The sequence below is a fragment of the Gouania willdenowi genome, chromosome 14 (genome assembly GCF_900634775.1).
Source record: "Gouania willdenowi chromosome 14, fGouWil2.1, whole genome shotgun sequence".
Classification (NCBI taxonomy): Eukaryota; Metazoa; Chordata; class Actinopteri; order Blenniiformes; family Gobiesocidae; genus Gouania; species Gouania willdenowi.
In genome coordinates, this window is record NC_041057.1 from 4,719,189 (window position 1) to 4,741,366 (window position 22,178).

At 36.2% G+C, this 22,178-nt stretch overlaps 1 protein-coding gene across 4 annotated transcripts in view; it reads left to right on the forward strand.

Annotated features, from left to right (window-relative positions):
• nrg2a (neuregulin 2a) overlaps positions 1 to 22,178 on the forward strand; it is a 145,799-nt gene that overhangs the window by 42,395 nt on the left and 81,226 nt on the right. Inside the window, exon 1 of one of the 4 annotated variants that reach the window (XM_028466513.1) lies at positions 10,874 to 11,139. The exons of the other annotated variants lie outside the window; for them this stretch is intronic. Within the exon in view, the coding sequence (XP_028322314.1) occupies positions 11,052 to 11,139 (88 nt within the window). The 5' untranslated portion in view covers positions 10,874 to 11,051. Of the gene's footprint in view, positions 1 to 10,873; positions 11,140 to 22,178 lie in introns of those variants that run through there. 4 annotated transcript variants of the gene reach the window in all.

Here is a 22,178-nt window from a genome sequence, read left to right on the forward strand (position 1 = left end):
CCTTGTTCTTTTTCCTTTTTTTCAACGTGCTCTTTAAATTCTGCTCCTCCCACCTTGGCCCACTGTGCCCCTCCACCCGAAAGAGCCTGATATTCAAGGACAGCCCATGGCCTTTGAAAAACAACAGATGCTTTAGGCCAAAAAAGAAGGAGTGCTTTAGATGCACATGTATGTGTGTAAGTGTGAAGGAAAGTCTGTCTCACACCAACGTTCGAACCACAACACAACCTCCAAAAAATAAGAGCTTGCATTGTAATATATATATATTTCAGATAAAGACAGTGTGTAGGCCTCATAAATCAATAAATCAAAGATCATTTGCGAGACAAAAAACATGTAAAAACATTGAAATTGCCACTCAAAAGATTGTTTTCATTTCATGTATTTAATTATTTGAATTAGGACACTACATATTAATCAATGTTTCAGCAAACGGCGTCAACATAAATATGCCGGAGTTAGCACAATCAATAGCTACGTTTCATCCGTTGTCCTAAGGCAGTTAAATGTGATATAACATACTGTACAGTTGAACAATAACATTTAACATTTAGTTAAGTAACATCACACAATGAGACAAACATTAAATGGACTGATGACAGAAAACATACCACATATAGTATTTACAATAAAAAAATTAAAAAAAGTGCCTAAGAAAAAAGTGCAATATTATCTATTTTTATTTATTTTTTAGAACTGTTTTTCACTCTCTACAGTAAACTCTTTGTTTATTGACCTTGCCAGTGGTGTAAATATCATACTAACGTCAAAATGAGTATATAGTGCATTTAATTAACATTAGATAGTATAAAAAGACTGAGTACGTGAGAAATACCCAGATGTATACTATATTGGGACATTTTTTAAGTATGCACTGTGTGCACACAAGTCATACTCAACGGTCCCATAATGCATTGTGAGCGGAATGTAAAATCAGCTTGTGACCGGCTTCAAGAATCTAATCAAACATCTCCTTTTCAAAACAAAAGCATATCTTCTTGTCTTCATTTGTTTTTTTTGTTTTTTTAAAGCTTTTGTAAATCAGGTTGTTTTGAAATGTCTCTGAAATGTCAGAATGAAATGTGTTTATGTGAGTTTTATGAATCAAATGAGCACATGTTGATATTCTACTTGGTCACTTTCTCACTTAAAATATTTTCAGAACTTTCAAAGTAAAGGTGGAGAATCAAGAGAGATATTTATCCTCAGTGTGATTCAGGTTTTTGTCGTTGTAGGTTTGAAATGCATCTTGGGAAACTTGGAAGAATACTTCAGTGGGAACGCTCATCATCCTAATCATACTTATAATATACTGTATAGTGGACAGTATGTACTCGTTGAGTTTGTTGTGTATGGTACGGAGTGTGACATTTCAAACGTAGACATAGTGTAGGCCTCATCGATCAATAAATCAAAGATCATTTGCTCGGAGAAAAGATGTAAAAGGTCAAAATTGCAGCTCAAAAGTTTGTTTTTATTTCTAACTGTAAACTCTTCGTTTATTGCAATGTGTGAAAAGTTTCACGCATTGCATTGTGGGATGTGGAGTCCCGTAGACGAATGCATAGATATGTATTTCCTTCATTCTTTGTGTGATTTCTTGTGTGTTCCCTAAAAAACTCCAACACATTTCTGATGTTTTCACTGAAAGTTGTGACAAAACAATGGCGGTTGATTATTTTGGGCTTTACACGTAAAGATCTAAAATGATAAAACAGTTTACAGAGAATCAAAAACAAATTTGAAAGCAGCACTTTCAATCTTTTTAAATTATCTTAATTTTTATTTTCAGTTTTGATCTAAGGCCTACACTATGTCTTTATCTGATTTAAAAAAATATATCCTCTCCAGCAGCTTTAATCCACTTGCTCTTTAAAAAAAAAAAATAAATTAGTGCAAGATCAAATCATGTTTCAAAAGTGTCTATTAGCGGATTTTTTTTTTTTTTTTGGTGTGAATTTACAGCGAAAGATTTATAACCATGTCTTGCAGAGTGAGGTGATATCTTGGGAAATAACGGGAAGAGAATCACTGTCTTTGTTTGACAAAGAAATGCAAGAAATCACAGTAAAAATGAAGGAAAAACATCTCTGTGCAAACAAATAAAAAAATTGTTGAAAACTAATAAACAAATCTCAACAGAAATCTATATAAAATCAATATATTCAATATATTATCAAAGAGCAGAACATCAAAGGAAGAGATCAAAGAGCTGACACTTCCTAGGGAGAAAAAGATCAAAGGGCACAGACCTAGTGTGAGTTGGCCTAAAGCTGTAGATAGGAGAATGTGGGAAACAGCTCAGGTTTGATCACCCTGTAGCTGGCCACCTTTGATGAGGGTGTCTAATGTTAAAAAGGCAGAAACACTCCTTGATTCAAAGGAACACGACTGACGATGCGTCACAAATTTACATCCGTCCCATATCTGAGATTCAGCTCCCACATCACTCTCACATGGTAAACCTCATGTAACTATGCCATTTAGGGCTGGGCGATATGGGAAAAAAAACACATGTCTCGATTGTTATTCTCAAAATCGCGATATACAATATAAATCTCTATTATTTCATTTCAAATTAAATCTGACCAGAAAGACAATTCTGGGTTAAATTTGATGAACTAAATGCAACACAGGCTCATTTACTAACAAACAGCTGCACAAAATGTGTCACTTTTGTGTTTTTCTCCTCTCAGGGACAACACGTGCATGTGAGTGAGTTCTGTAGTGTGGCTTGTTTAGATTAAGGTCTGGGTTAAGACGCACTCGGTAATCCATCAAACTGTGCTTTTCATGCTGTTCTGAGGAGTTGAGAAAGCAGCAACTCCTAAAATGATTATTTTAAAACACAATAAGCTATTATATATATATATATATAGGAGACATTGTAATTTTTATATCCCTAAAATAGAACACTCGATATATATGTCTCCAGCAGCTTTAATTGACTTGCCTTTTTAAACAACAAAGAACACAAACGTCCATGCAGGTTATGCATCTTTAATACAGTTTTCTTAAGCAAAATTCTTTTTAAAAGCGACTGTTAGTGTTCAATATTAAAATTTCTACGCGGTCTGTTTCTGTTTAACATGTTTTCCGTCACCTTGACCTCAGCGCTGCATATTAATGTGCAAGGTTTATGTCCTCCTGCAGCTAACAACACACTCTCATAACTCACGCTTCTATATTATACTTTTCCCACATTCGCCCAAACCTTCCTGTGTGGCTCCGTTTGACCAAAATCCTGCACGAGTGAGATGAGAAATGGGACAATAGGTAGTTTTACATCGTTGACCAATCATTCTGAGAACAGTGGTTTCTAACCTGACATCGTAAATAGTCACGTTTCTGACACATACATGAACAACAGTATGTCCACCCACGAACACAAACACGCAGGCATGGGAACGAGTCCCATCTTGTCCAATAAGAGAAAGAGAGTTGAGATTTTACATGAAGATAGGGTGACACAGAAGTCGCTGCCAATCCCAGACGTTTGTTCGTCAGACGGATGAGATCATTGGGTAGAATCACGGAGAGGATTTCATCTTTCGGACCTTTAGTCAGAGGAGAAAAGAACGGATTATAAGTTGTTTTTAAAAAAAGATAAATTTAAATACTTAGACTAAAATGTGAAGAGTGGGACTAGGATCAATAAACTACATTATTTCATACCTTATCATATATGTTTTAAGCAGGAAAAAGGGGTTTTAGGGTACTTATACTTTAAAGTCATTTAATTCAGTGGTTTCTCAAACTTTTTGGCTCAAGTACCCCCTTTTCTCTTATTTCTTCGCATAAGTACCCCCTTTGTCTGATTACTGTACAACATTTTGCTCAGAAAACTATTTAAAAACATCTATAGAGCATAATGATGGAATGAACGAGTGATAACACACATTTTAAAGAATCTCATTGAGTAAATAAGTGCAAATAAACAGTATTTAATGCACCTGTTTTTGGATCGTGACCCCACTTTGATATCAAGAATTTCTAGCGACGCCAAAGACATTTTTTTTTTCTCTAGAATTCATTTTTAATCATGTTTTTCACTGCATTTTAGTTGAACTAGATTTATATTTCACAAAGCAAAAAAAATATAGAAATACAGTTGTTTTAGATTGTGTTTTAATTAAAAAAAGAGAGTAATAATTAGAAAATTTTATTATTTACTTTATTTTTTCAGGCGACCCAACATGGGGACCCAGCCCCAAGGTTGGAAAAACATTGATTTAGTGGCTCCTGAATAGATTTATTTGTATAGTTTGTATCAATTCCAGTCATCTCCCACTGGTGTGGGACCAATACTGACAATTTATTTAATTTTTTACTCTCTCTCTCTCTCTCTCTCTCTCCCTCTCTCCCTCTCAGGTACCCCCTGTAGTGCCATTGCGTACCCCTAGGGGTACACGTGCCCCCATTTGAGAAACACTGATTTAATTGATAAAAACTATACCAGAAATCGTACAGATGAGTCAATTTGCAAACACCACACAGACACAGATAACTGAAACTAAATATAGACCAACATGCAGAGGTGAGAGTAATGGATTACAAGCACTAAATGAAATGTTGGTTATTAGAGTTTAAAAATGTAGTCATGCTAAGAGCAGGGGTGTTAAACTCATTTTAGTTCAGGGGACCAAATACGGACCAGTTTAATCCCAAATAGGCTGCAGATTATAGGCGATAAAACAAGCATTTTTATCATTCTCGTACTTTAGTTTGCTCTTCAACGTTAACGTATGTAAGGCACCGGAAATATTCAAGCAGTAAGTGACACATATCAGTCACATTTTCTTGATTTTGTGACCAATTTTTTGGTAAAAATGTGCAGTTGCATTGATTTTTATTTTGAGGTACAGAGATATCTACAACTGAATTTGTTAGTGATTTACACAATGAGTTTGACTCGTTACTTAGAGCCTTAGAATTTTTTTGAATGGAATGCATTGGTGTGGTTTTATTTTAAAAAAGGAAGAAGAAAAAATAAAGGATTGTAGATTTTAAAAAATTATACAAATGCCTTTATGGAAAATAAATTAGGTTCCAACTGTGCAATTTCATCTCTTCTTTTATAAGTTTATAGATGAGATGTTTACTGTATGCAAATGAACAATGGAAAGATTTATTATTTGTATGGGGGAAGTATTAGTAACTTTTAATAATTTTTTTCCCTTTCATTTCTCTTTTCCCCCTTTTATTTCCTCTTTTTTTCTTTCTTTCTTTTTTTCTTACTTTTTCCTTTTATTATTTTTCATTTATTTTTTTCCTTTTATTTGTCTTTCCCCCTTTTTTCTCTTTCTTTTTTCTCTTTCTTTTTTTTCTTTTTTTTTTCTTATTTTTTACTTTTTTATTTATTTATTTATTGCTTTTTTAATTGAGCTACTTTTTCAGAATCAGTTATACTTTATGTATCCCGGGGTGGATATTTCAAATGAAAAGAAGAAAACACTGAAACATGGAAAAGAAAATAAAACATACATAATGAAAATAAATTATAGTTAATTAAATAGGGATTAAATACGAGCGACACCTCCAGGTACGTGTAATACAGATAAATACCAGTACAGTACAGTGAGCCATCTACCAATGACACTGTAAAATCAACAAGCTGTTGTGTTAAAATGATTTACTTTCAGTTTCAAACAACTACTAGTGCTTGTACTTGAGTAGGATATATCAGTACTCTTACAGTTATTGTGTTGGCCTTTGGCCTTGATTGAGGTTCTGCTTGGTTTCTTCTCCGTTTCCTGCTGATGAGTCTCATGCAATGGAGAGTCTGACCTGTTCCAACAGGGCTTTTCCTCGGCCGCCCCTTTCAATCCCTGCCGCCACCGCCCACTCCTAACGTCAGGAACCCTTGACTGAAACAAACCCAGGGATGGCCCCACCGATGACTCATGTTTACAACCTCAGTTTCATTGAGAGCTGTTGTTCCAGTTCTGTTATTATTGTTGCTTGTTTTAACCCACATCGATGGGCAGAATTGTTTAGACACGATAACATCGAAACTCATCATCCTGGTTGCGTCAACTTAAATGGGAACAGATTAGCTGCAATTTTTGCCATTTATTTTAATATGACATAGAAAAACAACAAGAATCTTAGAAAATTTCACCTTTATTGGGTTGAATTGGTTGAATTATTAATTTGGCTAAAAAGTTACTGTATTGATTTCAAGTCACTATTCGTTTTTGATCGAATCATTGTAAATTAACCAATATCGTCCCTGAATGGAATAGGCAACAACGAATCGCGAATCAAATTGTTGCTAAAATAAATCGTTACATCACCAAGTAATTTTGTGTATTTTAGTTTTGTTTTGTCTCTTTGATTTTCTGTGTTTCTGCAATGATTTTATGTTTTTTGGGAGTCATTTTTACTTTCGCTGTTTTTAAAAACAAATTATTCTATGTTTTTGCTGCTTTTTTGTGTTTTTTTGTTGTTGTCATTTTTGTGTAATTTTTCAATTAGTTATTTGCAGTCACCTTGTTTGTTTTTAAAGTAGTTTTGTTGACCTTTTGTGTATATGTCTGCAATAGTTTGTGTTTATGGGGAGTTCTTTTGTGTGTTTTTTTTTCTGTTTTCTATGTATTTTAGTGTTTTTGTGTATGTTTTTTCCATTTTCTGCATTTTTTTGTGTTATTTTGTTTATTGTCATTGTCATTTTGCATATTTTTCAATTAATTTGTTTGTTGTTGTCTTATGCTTTTTGGAGTGATTTGTTTCTATATCTGTTTATAATTTATGTTTTTGGGAGTCATTTTGTTTACTTTGCTGTTTTTTTAAAATGTTTTCTGCCAGTTTTTCTCTTATTTATGTGTAGTTTTTTCCTTTAGTATTTTTGTCACTTTTGTGTAATTTTGTTGATTTGCATATTTTTCAATCAGTTATTTGTACAATTAATCACAATTACTGAGCCTTTATTAAATAACCCCATAAAAAGTAACCTTCCTCTTGTGTTTGCTTTCTGTTAGCATATCTTGTGAAAATGGGTCAGTTTCACCCATGTCCTAAATCAGCTGTAAAATACACAAACATTATCTATCATCCAAATTATTTTGTTTATCTCTTGGCTTCCTAATCAATGGGGTCATTGGCGTTCATATTTTTGGTGTGGGCATCTTAGCCTTTTTTCTCAGTATACCCCTAGATTTCATTTATTATACCTTTCCATAAAGTGTGAGTAGGGGGATATAGGTTTGAGCTCCGTCCATCCCAGTTAAAGGGGACAGCTTTTCTCAGAAACTGTTTAAGATAGGATAACCAAATTCGGTGTGTGGCTTCAGGGTATCAATTCCTTGATGGAGTTCGAAAATGAGAAGGGCATAATTATTTTTTCCGGAGTTATTGCCCTTGTTACATTTTTTTTTTTTACTCTGTTCGAGGTATCTTCAAAGGGGACGGCTTCTCTCATAAACTGTTTAAGATAGGATAACCAAATTTGGTGTGTGGCTTCAGGGTATCAATACCTTGATGGAGTTTGAAAATGAGAACCGCGCAATTATTTTTTTTCTGGAGTTATTGCCCTTGTTTCGTTTTTTGGACTCTGTTCCAGGTATCTGCAAAGGGAACAGCTTTTCTTAGAAATTGTTTAAGATACGACAACCAAATTTGGGGTGTGGCTTCAGGGTATCAATACCTTGATGGAGTTCCAAAATGAGAAGTGCGCAAACATTTTTTCCCGGAGTTATTACCCTTGTGCTGTTATTTTACTCTGTTTGACGTATCTTCAAAGGGGACAGCTTTTCTTAGAAACCATTTAAGATAGTTAGTAATGTTATATTCTGATGTGATAATATTTTCTTATGTATGCATCTAAGTTCTTAGATTTAGGACATTTAGGAAAATGTTGTGAATTATAATGACAACCAATCTGGCGGGGGATGTTGATGACTGTCTTCTTATTATTAATATTTTTAAGTGGTAAAATAATCGTCAAGAGAACTTGTAATCCGTTACTTTTACCTCTGTTGGTTATAGATATTCTTGTAGGCAGTTGCGTGGACATTGGTGACACCTGGCCAGATTTGACAGAGCAAGAGAGAAAGAGACGCAGCCCAGGACGTGCTGAGACGTGTCTTTAGTTCTGAGAGAGAGGCCCTAACAGGCAGCAGAGATGAGGAAGGGGAGCAGCCCGCCAAAGCCCAGCGATGATCTCCTGTAATTCTGCAAGGAGGGAGTATGTCACAGATTGGGATCTGACGTTGAGCACCTCACACGCTGCTCTTTCCCCACATATCCACTCAATCTGTGCTCTGCATAATATGAACCAGATGTGAAGTGTTTTTAGGACTCCGACATCAACCTGGCAAAGGGCAGGTCCCTGCCTGAATGATCTGGGTGGGGTCAGCAGTTGTAAAGAAGGGGATAGATTTAGCTTCAACTGCATGGTCTCCCTTTGCTGTTGACCGTTAGCTTCTGCCAGTGTTTGGTGGTGGAACCTGTTTTACAACCAGGATGTATCTGTGGAGGATGGAAGGGTCCAGACATCTGTGTTGATTTCCTTGGGACCAGTTCTTTTCCTCTGTTCTGCGGTAGGCAGAAGTGAAATAACGGATTAGAAGTACTTACATTCAGGAATGGACTGTGACAAAAATTCAGCCTGGCATTTTCTGCTCAGACCAGTGAGCTACATTATCATCAGACACCATGTAGAAGCTGTTATTAAGTCAGTGATGCTCAACATGTGGCTTATGGCTTCATTTTGATTTTTATTCCCCCAAAAAACCTTGAAAGGGGGGCACTTTTAATCCCCTTTTTTTACCTATTTCCTTTGTCCCATTTTTGCCCCTTTTTCAAAAAATTCTGACACTTTTTCAGATTTTAGCTACCTTTTTGCCAATAAATTCTCCTTTTTTCCTATTTTTTGTTCATTTCTGCAAGTGCTTTTTGATACTTTTGATAAACTATTGTCCTTTCTTAACTTTTTTTTTTTACCACTTTTCATCCAAATAAGCTAATTTTCACCCAATAAATACCACTTGTTGCTTTTTACCCTACATTTCGCCTCCTTTTGTTCCACAATTTTTTTTCTATTGATTGCCACATTTTGCTCATTAAAGCCACCTTTTGAGATTTATTACCAAAAATAAACCTGGGGTGAAAGTAACTAGTAACTATTACTTTGAGTAATATTGCATTGAGCTACTTTTTACTTGCGCTGGAGTATTTTATGTGTGACTTACTTGTACTTGTACTTGACTGTTTAAAAATATCAGTACTTTTACTTGAGTAGGATATATCAATACTCTTTACACCTGTGCTCATTGCTTCCTTTTCAGAAGGAAGTGATATAGTTTTATGCATCTGAATAATAATTTGATTTAAGTTGACAAAATCTGTTACAGATATAGTCGTCTAAAAAAATGAATGAAATCTTATCTTTATATTTTAATTCAAATATATTCAACTACCTTTTATCAACTTAAAGTAGTTTTGATTGAATACCTTCCAAAACATAATCTTAGGGTGCCTTCACACCGAAGTAGTATTGTACTCAAGACCACATTATCAGAGACCAAGACTTTCCCTAAACCAGAATGCAGCGAGACAAGACCAAAACTTTCTCTAGACCAGAATGCACCAAAACCAAGACAAGACCAAGACTTTCCTAAGACCAGAATGCACAGAGACCAAGACAAGACCAAGACTTTCTCTAGACCAGAATGCACTGAGACCAAGACAAGACCAAGACTTTCTCTAGACCAGAATGCACTGAGACCAAGACAAGACCAAGACTTTCCTAAGACCAGAATGCACAGAGACCAAGACAAGACCAAGACTTTCTCTAGACCAGAATGCACTGAGACCAAGACAAGACCAAGACTTTCCTAAGACCAGAATGCACCGAGACCAAGACAAGACCAAGACTTTCTCTAGACCAGAATGCACTGAGACCAAGACAAGACCAAGACTTTCCTTAGACCAGAATGCACTGAGACCAAGACAAGACCAAGACTTTCCTAAGACCAGAATGCACAGAGACCAAGACAAGACCAAGACTTTCCTAAGACCAGAATGCACCGAGACCAAGACAAGACCAAGACTTTCTCTAGACCAGAATGCACTGAGACCAAGACAAGACCAAGACTTTCTCTAGACCAGAATGCACTGAGACCAAGACAAGACCAAGACTTTCCTAAGACCAGAATGCACCGAGACCAAGACAAGACCAAGACTTTCTCTAGACCAGAATGCACTGAGACCAAGACAAGACCAAGACTTTCCTTAGACCAGAATGCACTGAGACCAAGACACGACCAAGACTTTCCTTAGACCAGAATGCACAGAGACCAAGACAAGACCAAGACTTTCCCTAGACCAGAATGCACCGAAACCAAGACTTTTGTGAATCAAGACCGAGTCAAGACTAAGACCAAGACAAGGCCGAGTCCAGTTTAACAGTTAAAGAACATTCTCTGTTTAGTTTTAAATACATATGACAGACAAAAAAAGGTAACGCATGAATCAAAGATACAGTATTTATGGTTTTAGCAAGTTCTTCTCCTCATTATCACATTAATAAAGTTGAAGAATAGCAGAAATCAGTGATGGTCTTGATGAAAAATCCCAAGTCAGGGCAAATATCAATCAAGTCACAGTACTCCTACTTGTGTGTAGGATATATCAGTACTCTTTACACCTCTGCGTGTAGGAAGAGCCACTGCTTATCTGATAGAAGCTTTGAGGGAGCAGTTGATTGACTTAAAGCAATGGGAAATGCTTTCCTTGTTCCCTCCCTTTTTCTTCCCTGCCTCCACCTTCTCTCTGTTTTCCCCTCTTTTCCTCCTGTCTCTCTACCTTTCTCTCTCCCTGTTCCCTCCCCCTCTCTCCCTCTCTCCCTCTGCCTCTCTTTCCTTCTGCCCTGCTGTGAGGAGGTGGTTCCTAGCTCTACTTGATTGGTGAGTGTCTATATAGGAGGAGATACCTTCTAGCAGGCTCAGAGTTTGGCGGTGCCTACGTTCCACACGTTTCCAAAAGGACTACCTGGTGTTTTTTTTCCCCCTTGTCATTTTCCTGAGAGGATTTACTTCCTTTTTGATATCATGACGGACAGCAAGAGGAAAGATAGGAAAGGGAGGAAGAAGGGAGGCAAGAAAGGACAAAAGGAGACAGAAGGTGATCCCACGCCAGGTAAAATTCAACAACAGGTGGTTTCTGTGTAACATATGTTTAGGTGTGTGTGCGTGTGCATGTGTGTGTGTGTCAGACACTTGAGTGTGAAGGACTCAGGCTTGAGTTTATGTTGGTTGGGTACGGAAGTGTGGGACCATGTAAGTATCCCTTTGGCTTGTCAAAGCCTGCCGCAAGGTTGTCACATGGATTGGTCCCTCTAATGCAGTCAATGTGAAACGGGCACATCTGGTTTGGGGATCACTTTGGGAAGTGTTTTCAAAGTCAGCTGATCTCACTTCTGCATAATTTTATGACTTAAAAGTCAGAATCAAACACAAAGTCAAAGTGCAGTAGTTTTAGAAAACTCGTGACAGTGTGTAATCCAAATCCATAGGGCTGGAAAACATGTTTTCTGCAGATTAATTGATGGTTACTTATTACATTTTCAGCTTTTATATGTTTTTTTCGAGGGATTGATCCAAATCGTGCAGTCAGTTATTTGCTTATAAGCTTGACTTTTGTTCCTGGAAGATACCATGATAGCTGTTAGTCTTTTCACGGGGGAAAAAGTTAGCTGTGTGGTTGCTCTGTAGTGGATCCTACAAGCTGTGGCATGTCACTGTAGTTTGACCTCAGGTCATGGGTAGAAGCCCAGCCCCTGTTTTCAGTGACACTTCCAGGACAATACCATCATTGTGAATGGGTTGTGTCATCTGTTGTCTCATCTGATCCTGGATCTCAGAAAATTCTTTCCTCATCTTGATAGTCCTTTCGTACCTGGTGATGTCACCCTGTTTTCTTTCAAGCTGAAAAAAAAAAAAAAAACTATTTAATAAAGCAGAACAAAAAAAACCTGTAAATAAAATCAATGACAAATGTCTTTCAAGTGTTGTGTGTGCAGAAAAAAAATTGCGAGACATTTGTTCTTGTATCTTTGTTAATGAATAGCACAGCTGCTGTATGCAGTGAGAACAGCTGCATGCATGAATGCTGTGGGCACAAGACTCTAGTCATGTACGTTTTATTGTTGTTACTGTAAATCTTTCTTTAGGATGTGTTTAGAATGTTTTCCTCTGTAAATTTTGTCCTTTAGATTAGTGGTTCTCAAACTTTTATGACTGAAGTAGCCTACCCCCTTTCTTTTATTTCTGAAGTCAAGTACCCCCCCACCGCCACCCCACCACCCTTTGTCCAACTGCAACATTTTCCTCAGATTTCAATGAAAAAACAACTATAGAGCCTAATAATGGAATAAAAGTGGAAAAAAACTGTATTTTGTTATTTTGTTTTTATCATTTCCTGAGCCTTTCCATCATCATTATTCTGATTATAACTTTAACTAAAGATAAACATTATAAAAACCCCTTATTTTTAATGCTTTCATTTGCAAATTTTACATTTTCTCTCTCTCAAGTACCTCCTGTATTGCCGTTGCGTATGCCTAGGGGTAAACGTACCCCCATTTGATATACACTGCTTTTAGAGGAAACCTGTCCTGATTCCTATCAATCACGCTTGTTTTGTCTAAGCGGTTGCGTTTCTCCTCAGGGGTAATACAATGGGCCCTTTAAGGTCTCACATCAAGACAAAGAGATGCATTTAATACTAGGGCACACTTCATACATCTACAGTATCTTCTTGTTGTGTTGTTTACATATAAGTCTCGAAAACTCTCTTAAATGAGCAGGAAATGAGTCAAAGTTATGTAAAGTGATGGGATTAAAGTGCACCTGTTTTTATTTATTTTCACTCTTTCTTCCAATGGTACATGAGTATTAGTCTTTCACCGAAACCAGTCATGAGATGAACTTTGCTAAACTATGTTTACTTATGTTAAAGTTGAGCCTTTAAAGTAGGTCAGAATAGAGACGTAATCATTGTTGACTGTTTACACCATGTAAGGCAGTTTTTTTTTAGGAGGGGTGTGTATGTGGGGGGGGTTATGTGATTTTATAAGCAGTTTAAAGACCTATAAAACTAGTATAAAAGCCAATTTCTGAACTAATACATCTGTCAAACACAGATCTTTGAGTTTACCCATTACTTTATTGACGATATATAACATCTTTGTTTAGAAAAGAAGACGTTTTCAAAAATCAGATTAAATTGGCTTTGTTCTCATTCTTCCTTTTTGAATGTCCCCCCAAACTCCCTTTCCCTTGCTTCCCCCCCCATTCTTACTAGAATGTCTTACTGCCCTCCCAGTTTTATGGATCCCAGTAAGGGAGATGAATGAGATGGAAAAAAAGGGGGTAATTATGTCGGGATCTCGACTTATTAAGTTGGAGACACAAGATATTAACATGGAGCTCGAGATAATGAACTCGGGGCCCGAGACAATCAACGGTTTAAAGTAGAATGCCCGTTAACATCTCGTATTACTGTAAAGCCGTCAGAAGGCTGTAGAACAAGAATGTGGTGAAGTTTGCTGAAAGCAATTTGGTTTTCAATGAATTTTTGCTACAATACTCCTCTACAGTACTGTTGGTATGGTTTGAGGTGTACTTAAACACACCATGAAGCTCCCGTCGGCTTTGGTGACTTTACTGCAACGCGCCATGTAAACAGGCATTCTACTGAATACCTTGGGCCCCAAGTTACAAAATTACCCCCTTTTTTAATATCATCCATGTCCCTTACTGGGCTCCGTACAGTTTTTGTATTTTCCCACATATTATTTTATTTTTCGCAAGAATAAAACTACATACACTAGATGTACTGTTACCTTTGATGATGTATGCTAACAAACTTTGGAATAATTATATCTATGGCAGGATAAAAACAGGTCGTAATTATGAACGTATATAGGTAGACACAGCCGTTTAGAGAGAGAGAGTTGCGACAACAGAAGTTTGAAATGCTTGACCATCACGTGATTCATGTAAGACTCAAATTAGTTCTTCGGAAGATTTGAATTCATTTATTCCGAGATACTTAACTGGGATTTTTTGTAATTTGTCGCCAAAAACGGCATTTCTGTAAAAAAACAAAAAAAACGGAGTGAACAGAATTGTCACAACTCTATCTCTAAACGGCTCTGGGTAGATGCATATATTTGCTGTCAGCTACTTTATACATTTTCCACCATAAGGCCATGTAATTCCCCAATTGAGCCCGTCAATTTTCCTGTCACACAATTGTCAGCCGGAGGTCTTGGAGTTGCTACAGAATACAATAGGCTTCACAGTGCTCTGTGTGCTTGTATGTGTGCACGTACCTGTATGACAGAGGTGCGTCACTATATAATTGTTCTCGATCTAACATGAGCGATGGGTTAAAGCAGTCAACCTGACGGCTTGTCACCTTAAGCATCGGAGGCACCGCTGGAGTTGGACATGTTTGTGTTGCTCCTTTAGTTTCTCACACAAACCAGATCTATAATCTTTATTAAATATTATTTGAAGAAATCATTTCTCCCAGCAGGTGTTTCTCAGCCATTAATGGACATTTTTTGCTTTTTAATTCCCAATGGCGTTGTTATAGATAATATTTCAAATGTGTTAAAGTGTTGATTCAGGGTATATTTCTGCTGCAGTTGTACATGATGACTTTCCTCCACGTTTTTCTTTAACGCCGTGTGTGTTGTGACTGTAAGACGAAACTCTTCAGAGAAAGACGGCAGGACTTTTCTAATGAAAAATACCCAAGTTGGAACGAGAGAACTTTTACACACCTAGGGGGAAAAATCGATCATTCAGAAACAAGACAAGAGAAGAAAATCAGCGCAAAATCTTTTTCTTTAAAAAATCATTATTTACAGAAAAGCAGAGGTTGTGAAGAGTATTGTAACTGATGTATCCTACTCAAGTAGAAGTATGGTACTTTCACCCCCCATGTTTATTTTTGGTAATAAATTTCGCCACGGTTCCCTTGCGTACAGTAAACATCTCATGTAGAAACTTAAAAAGAAAGAGACGAAACCCTGCACAGTTGGAACTTTATTTATTTTCCACAAAGGCGTCTGTAAAAATTAAAAGGTTTGTCAAAATGTACAATTCCTTTTCAAAATTACATAATACCAATGAATTCAATTCAAAGCAAGTGGAAACTATGAACACTCTATGAGGAGTACGCTTTTAAAAACGGTGTGGTTTGGAGAAAAAGTGCCAAAATTGCAGACTTCCTGTTTGATTTAGGTTATAGGTCCAATTTCTAATTTTGTTCATCATGGTCCACTGCATATACCTACTGAATGCCATTTTGTTAGAATCAGTGGAATGTTACAAATGCTGGGTGATGCTAACGAGTCCCAAATCTGCAACAAAGAACTACACGTTAACTACACGTTAAACAAACTAGCAACTCAGTTAGAGTAACGTGAGAACTTGTAATCCATTACTTTCACCAAATCTTGCAACCTAATGTATTTTCCAAAAAAGCATCTGTATAAAATAAAAGGATTCTCAAAATGTACAATTCTTAAAAAAAAAAAAAAAACAGCAATAAATTATTTTTAAAAATAAAATAATACTAATGAATTAAATTCAAGTGGAAACAAGTGGAAATTATAAACACTCTGGGAGGAGTTTAACGTGATTTGGCCAAAAATTGAGAAAAAGTGCCAAATTTGGGCCCACTAAATTCAAAATTGCAGATTTCCTGTTTGATTTAGGTAACACCAATGAATTAAATTCAAAATAAAATAAAGATTCTGCGCAGTGTTTTTGGTAAATTACACACATTATGTTAAATCTGATTGGTCGGCTATGATGTGAGGCGTTTGATTGCTGTCTGGTCATTTCAGTAACGGTTGGGTGTGAAAATGTAAGAAATTACTACTTTTAAAACAAATCTACTCAAAAGTATCAATTACAGTAACATGAGTACTTTTAATCCATTACTTTCACCAAATTTTGTGCAATTGGAATTTCATTTATTTTCCTCAAAAGTATCTATATAAAATAAAAGGTTTGTCAAAATGAACAAAATATACAATTCTTCACCAATAAATTAAATTCAAAATAAATAAAAAAATCCACCAAGTGTTTTGTGTAAATTACACGCATTACATTTAATCTGATTGGTCGGCTGTCATGTGATGCATTCGATTGTTGTCCCGTCATTTCATTTTTCCGAATGACTTTACTTCTTTTAAAACGTACTTAAGGAACCAAACCCCAACGCTGCTCTGATCCTAAACGTATCGACCCAGTAAGTCATAAATAAAATACTCACGTACAAGTTGAAAGTAAAAGTTACTAGTTGATTTCACCCCTTATGTTTATTTTTGGTAATAAATATTGCCACGGTTCCCTTACATACAGTAAACATCTCATGTATAACAATTGGAACTTTATTTATTTTTGCACAAAAGCATCTGAATAAAATTAAAGGTTTGTCACAATGTACAATTCTTTTAAAAAATAAAATAACACCAATTAAGTTAAAATCAGAAAAAATTCTGCGCGGTGTTTTTGGTAAATTACACGCATTACATTTTAGCTGATTGGTCGGCTATGATGTAATGCATTTAATTGATGTCTAGTCATTTAATTTTTTTGTAGTTTCACAATGTTCGTTAATCATTTTAACACCAAAAAAACAAAAAAATAAATAAATACTCAGTAACGGTTGGGTGTAGAAATGTAACAAATGACTTTACTTCTTTTAAAACTAATTTAGAAATATACTCAGAAAAGTACCCAGTACCCATAACATCAATTCATTCACAGTAACGTGAGTACTTGTACTCTTTTACTTTCACCTCTGCAGAAAAGCAAAGCTGGCATAATTCGTCAACTTCAACCTGGCTTTTTATACCAAGACAAAACACAACACGTCCTCTGTGAGAATGGCTTTGCGTGCCTAGTGAGGGTGGTAATAATTAGTTACGGAAGTGAAGCGTTGTGCTCCTTCATTTTGTGCCAGATGTTCTTCATCGTGTAATAACTCCTTTAACCACACCTTTATAAATGAAACAGAGAGAGTTGAATTATTCAGCCAGAAATGAGGCCAGACGTGAGGTGAGACAGGAGTGGGAGCTTCAGTCGCTACAAGTCTCGCCGTTAGGATCAGGTGTGATCTTGCTTCCCTGTAATCGCTTCTTGCAAAATAGTTCCTCTGTGTTTGTGCGTCAAACTGCTTCATGGAGACGAGGAATCTGAGCAGAAATCCAGGATATACCAGCTCCGCTCTGTCACTTCTCTGGCCTTATGCATGCATTCAACATTACATTACAGGGTTTTAACAAAACACATTAATTTGTACACAACACCGACGGGGGCCAAAGCACGTCAACTTCAAATTAGCAAACAGATGCGGGTTTCTCACCAAAAATGCCTAAGGTGGACAATTATGCATTTTAATTTGGAAAGTGTTGACATGAAACACTCGAACTCCAAGTACCAGCAAAGATTAATTTGAATGCCTATTGGGCAAAAAAAAAAAAAGGTCATGGTGAATTATTACCTATTTGTTGACTCTTTGCCAACATTTTCCTGTCTTTGCAGACATGTCTCTGTCATCAACTCTCTTCATTATGACTGGTTTTGAACCATTTTTTGCTGCTTTGTTTATTTCGCTTCGACTTCATTCATGTAATTTTAAACAAACGAGCAGTAAAAAAATATGTGAGTTGGGGTTTGTAGATAAAAAATAGAAATAAAAACAGATTGAAGGACCAAAAATAGAGATCATTTGCGATCTAATTCTCTATTTTGGTTTTTATTGTAATGCCAAAGCAACACTTGGTGTAAGAAGTCATCAAACACTCAAATGGTTTATTGATGAACTACAGAGGGTTGTAGGAAAATACTACCTGTCTATATTGAAACATCAGCATTTGTGTTTAAAGTTGTGATTTCTGCATTGTGCAATATAAAAAAAGATATACTAAAGATCTCATGTATCAATACTTTAACAAAAAAATACAGATAAATGTTGGTTTCTATAAAACATGACTTAAGTGTTAAATAAGATTAAAAAAAATCCTTTAAAGCAAACACAATTACAAAGTTTGCAGGGATAATTTGGACAAATTGTAAAAACACATATTTACATTGTGGTTGTCAGATAATTAGATGGCGTCACATCTGTATTCAAGGACTTTGTTGATCTTTGAGATATCATCGCAGATGTATTCAATGATAACTTTGTGTTAAAATGCAAATTTATTGTAATGGTTAAAAAAAAAATAAAAAATCATCCTGCATTAAAACACAGAAAACCCTCGCTGAGATTATGGGGCAGCAGCAGGTGTGAGCTGAATAGATGCTAATGTGACCACATGTGGACGGAACTATTGATCACCACCGCGCTGCTTGCTGTGATGAGTTTTCCTTATCGTTTGTACCTGTTTATCCTGTTTAGGATAAATATATGCCAGTGTGGATGTGACCTCACAGAGAGCGTGGTCGGGTTCAGGCTCACGAATAAACAAATATACTCTGCATATAGCACCATTCAAAAGAGAGCTGGACTTTGGTTGGTCAGGCAACAGGGTGAACATAGTGGTGCACACAATCTAAACACAATGGCCATGTTTACATGGGAGCATTCATTCTCCTTTTATTCAGAATAAAAGTTAAATCCTCTTTAAAATTACCTCGTAAACGCTTAATTCTAAACAAAAATGTAATTCTGAATTAAACTTAAATTTGAATTAGGTGACTGGTTTATTGGTCCAAATTAAATAATTCCTTAATCTTAAACACTTAATTCTGCTTTAAATTAATTCCGGGTCGTTCTGTACATGCTCACGCTAGTGACGACATAATCCAAGATGGCCGCCCAGAGTTGAGCCGATACTATTTTTTTAATAAAAGCCTTAAAATACATGGATATAAGGAATAAAAGGAATAGAATTTAATCTACATCCACTTAAATGGAAATGACGGTAAGACACTACAACAGGGTACCCTCCAAACTAATTGTGTAACTGATTGAAAAATGTAGAATTTTTGGTGTTTTTTATTGAGTTCCATTTTTTATCAAGTAACTAAATTATATAAATATATTTAGCAGGGATTTAAAAATAAATAAATAAATCAGATATTCTAATCATTGGTTTCCCTCGGGTATATGGGATTGGGAAATTCAACACCTTAATCTGTAATTTCCTTTTCTAATGCACCTTTAGCCATTTCTAATCTGCAGCTCAACACCTGCACATTGTATAAAGGCAACTATAAAATAGTATATACAGGTGCTGGTCATGAAATTAGAATATCATGAAAAAGTTGATTTATCAAAAAGTGAAACTTGTATATTGTGTTCATTCATTTCACACAGACTGATGTATTTCTAATGTTTATTTCTTTTAATTTTGATGATTAGAACTCACAACTAATGAAAATCTTAAATTGAGTATCTCAGAAAAATAGAATAAAAAGATTTCTAGAAATGTTGGCCAACTGAAAAGTATGAAAATTAAAGCATGAGCATGTACAGCACTCAATACTTAGTTGGGGCTCCTTTTGCCTGAATTACTGCAGCAATGCGGTGTGGCATGGAGTCCATCAGTCTGTGGCACTGCTCAGGTGTTATGAGAGCCCAGGTTGCTCTGATAGTGGCCTTCAGCTCTTCTGCATTGTCGGGTCTGGCGTTCTGCATTTTCCTCTTCACAATATTGCATAGATTTTTCTATGGGGTTAAGGTCAGGCCAGTTTGCTGGCCAATCAAGAACAGGGATCCCATGGTTCTTAAACCAGCTACTGGTAGCTTTGGCACTGTGTGCAAGTGCCAAGTCCTGTTGGAAAATGAAATCTGCATCTCCATAAAGTTGGTCAGCAGCAGGAAGCATGAAGTGCTCTAGAACTTTCTGGTAGACGGCTGCGTTGACCTTGGACCTAAGGAAACAGCACATGACATGGCACCCCAAACCATCACTGACTGTGGAAACTTTTGACTCAACCTCTAGCAACGTGGATTCTGTGCCTCTCCTCTCTTCCTTCAGACTCTGGGACCTTGATCTCCAAAGGACATGCAAAATGTACTTTCATCAGAGAACATCACTTTTGACCACTCAGCAGCAGTCCAGTCCTTTTTGTCTTTAGCCTTGGCAAGACGCTTCTGACGCTGTCTCTTGTTCAAGAGTGGCTTGACACAAGGAATGCAACAGCTGAAACCCATGTCTTGCATACGTCTGTGCGTGGTGGTTCTATAAGCACTGACTCCAGCTGCAGTCCACTCTTTGTGAATCTCCCCCACAATCCTCTCCAGGGCGTGGTTATCCCTATTGCTTGTACACTTTTTTCCACCACATCATTTCCTTCCCTTCACCTCTCTATTAATGTGCTCTTTAGCCATGACCTTTTGTGTTTTGCCCTCCTTGTGCAAGGTGTCAATGGTTGTCTTTTGGACAACTGTCAGGTCAGCAGTATTCCATATGATTGTGTAGACCTACAGAACTAGACTGGAGACCATTTAAAGGCCTTTGCAGGGCACCAGGTGTCTTCAATATTGAACCTCTCCACAATATTCAAATTTTCTGAGACACTCAATTTGGGGTTTTCATTAGTTGTGAGTTCTAATCATCAACATTAATGGAAATAAATACTTGAAATATGTCAGTCTGTGTGAAACGAATATATACATTATACAAGTTTCACTTTTTGAATGGAATTACTGAAATAAATCAACTTTTTCATGATTTTCTAATTATATGACCAGCACCTGTATAGTATATGACATTAACCCAGAAGTAGAAACTCTTATAAAGTTAAAGCCCTTTATTATTAATTATCCTGCAAAACCACCATTGTCAGCTTTGGTTTTTGAAATATGTCCACATTTTGCAACACTGACATGTTTATCTCCTGAATCAAGTCTTAACACAGTCATTGCATATTTGCATTCGGTCACACTGAATCACATTAGCATTAAGCTTATGTAAGCACATGGCAGTTTAATGCCTTGTGTTGTGATGTGAGTCCATTCAGTGCAATACAGCAGGTTGTTATGACCTTTATGGTGGGCTCTTGAACACTTGACAACCTTTTTTGAAGCCTAAAAGTGAACTTTATAATGTAGGATTTCTAATGGTGTCAGAAAAGAGCAGCAGTAACTTTTTTAGATTGTGTTATGTTGAATTTTCTCAACAGAAACTGGAGAACAGGATATTTCATTAGGATGGATAGAAGCTAAACCATGAATATGAGATGTGGGATGATCGGATATGCAATACTAGAGGCTCATTATAACAATACAAACACAATATTTTTGGAAAGGGGGAAAAAAGACCCAAAAATGCATTTCAATCATTCATATCAATAATTGTTCCATTTGTACCGTTTTAATATCGCAATTACTTGTCTCACGATATATCTTCCCAGCCTTAATAAATACTAATGGTGCATTTTCAGCTGAAACTCTATTCTCACCTAAAAAAGTCGACCAAACAGTGCGTGAAACAGGCCAACGTTTCCGTCTTGTGCATCTTAAAGAAAATGCTCGGATAATAAATGAAGCTAAGAAGCTGATTTTCATCAATAACTTCAATAGAATTTGTGTTTTATTGAGAGAACATATTTAATTTTACTCTCTTTCACCAACTCAGTCAGTTATAGGCCTGTACAATATTATTTATTGCATGGGTGGGGTCAACCTAAATATTTTATTTTCTTATTTTATATTGGACATTGTTGGAATGTCGGTGCTAAATAAATATTTTCATATGTTTAATTGATTTATTCTTTAAAGCATTAATATTAATTCATATAATTGCAATATTATAATTTTAGTGAGGTTAGTACACAGTACTCGGAGCCATAAATGCAATGAGACTAATAATTTGCATAATAATTTTTCAGTGTTTCGGTTATTAGTTTTCCGCCTTGGTTTTGTCTTTTTTGCGGTTTCGGCCAAGAATTTTCATTTCAGTGCATCCTTATAAAGTGTCCTTTAGAAGTAATTTTTCCTTGATTATTTTCCAAAACGTGTGTTGAATGCGATAAAGGTTGTTGAAATGATTCTCTGGAACAGATGCTGTGATAAAAATGAGTGGACTGTAGTATCTGAGGACCATTCCCACATGTTAAAGCCATTGGCTGTCTGACCATGTAATTTGTCTTTTGACAACGTGCAGTGAAGTGACATAACGCTCTAGTAATCAGGGATAC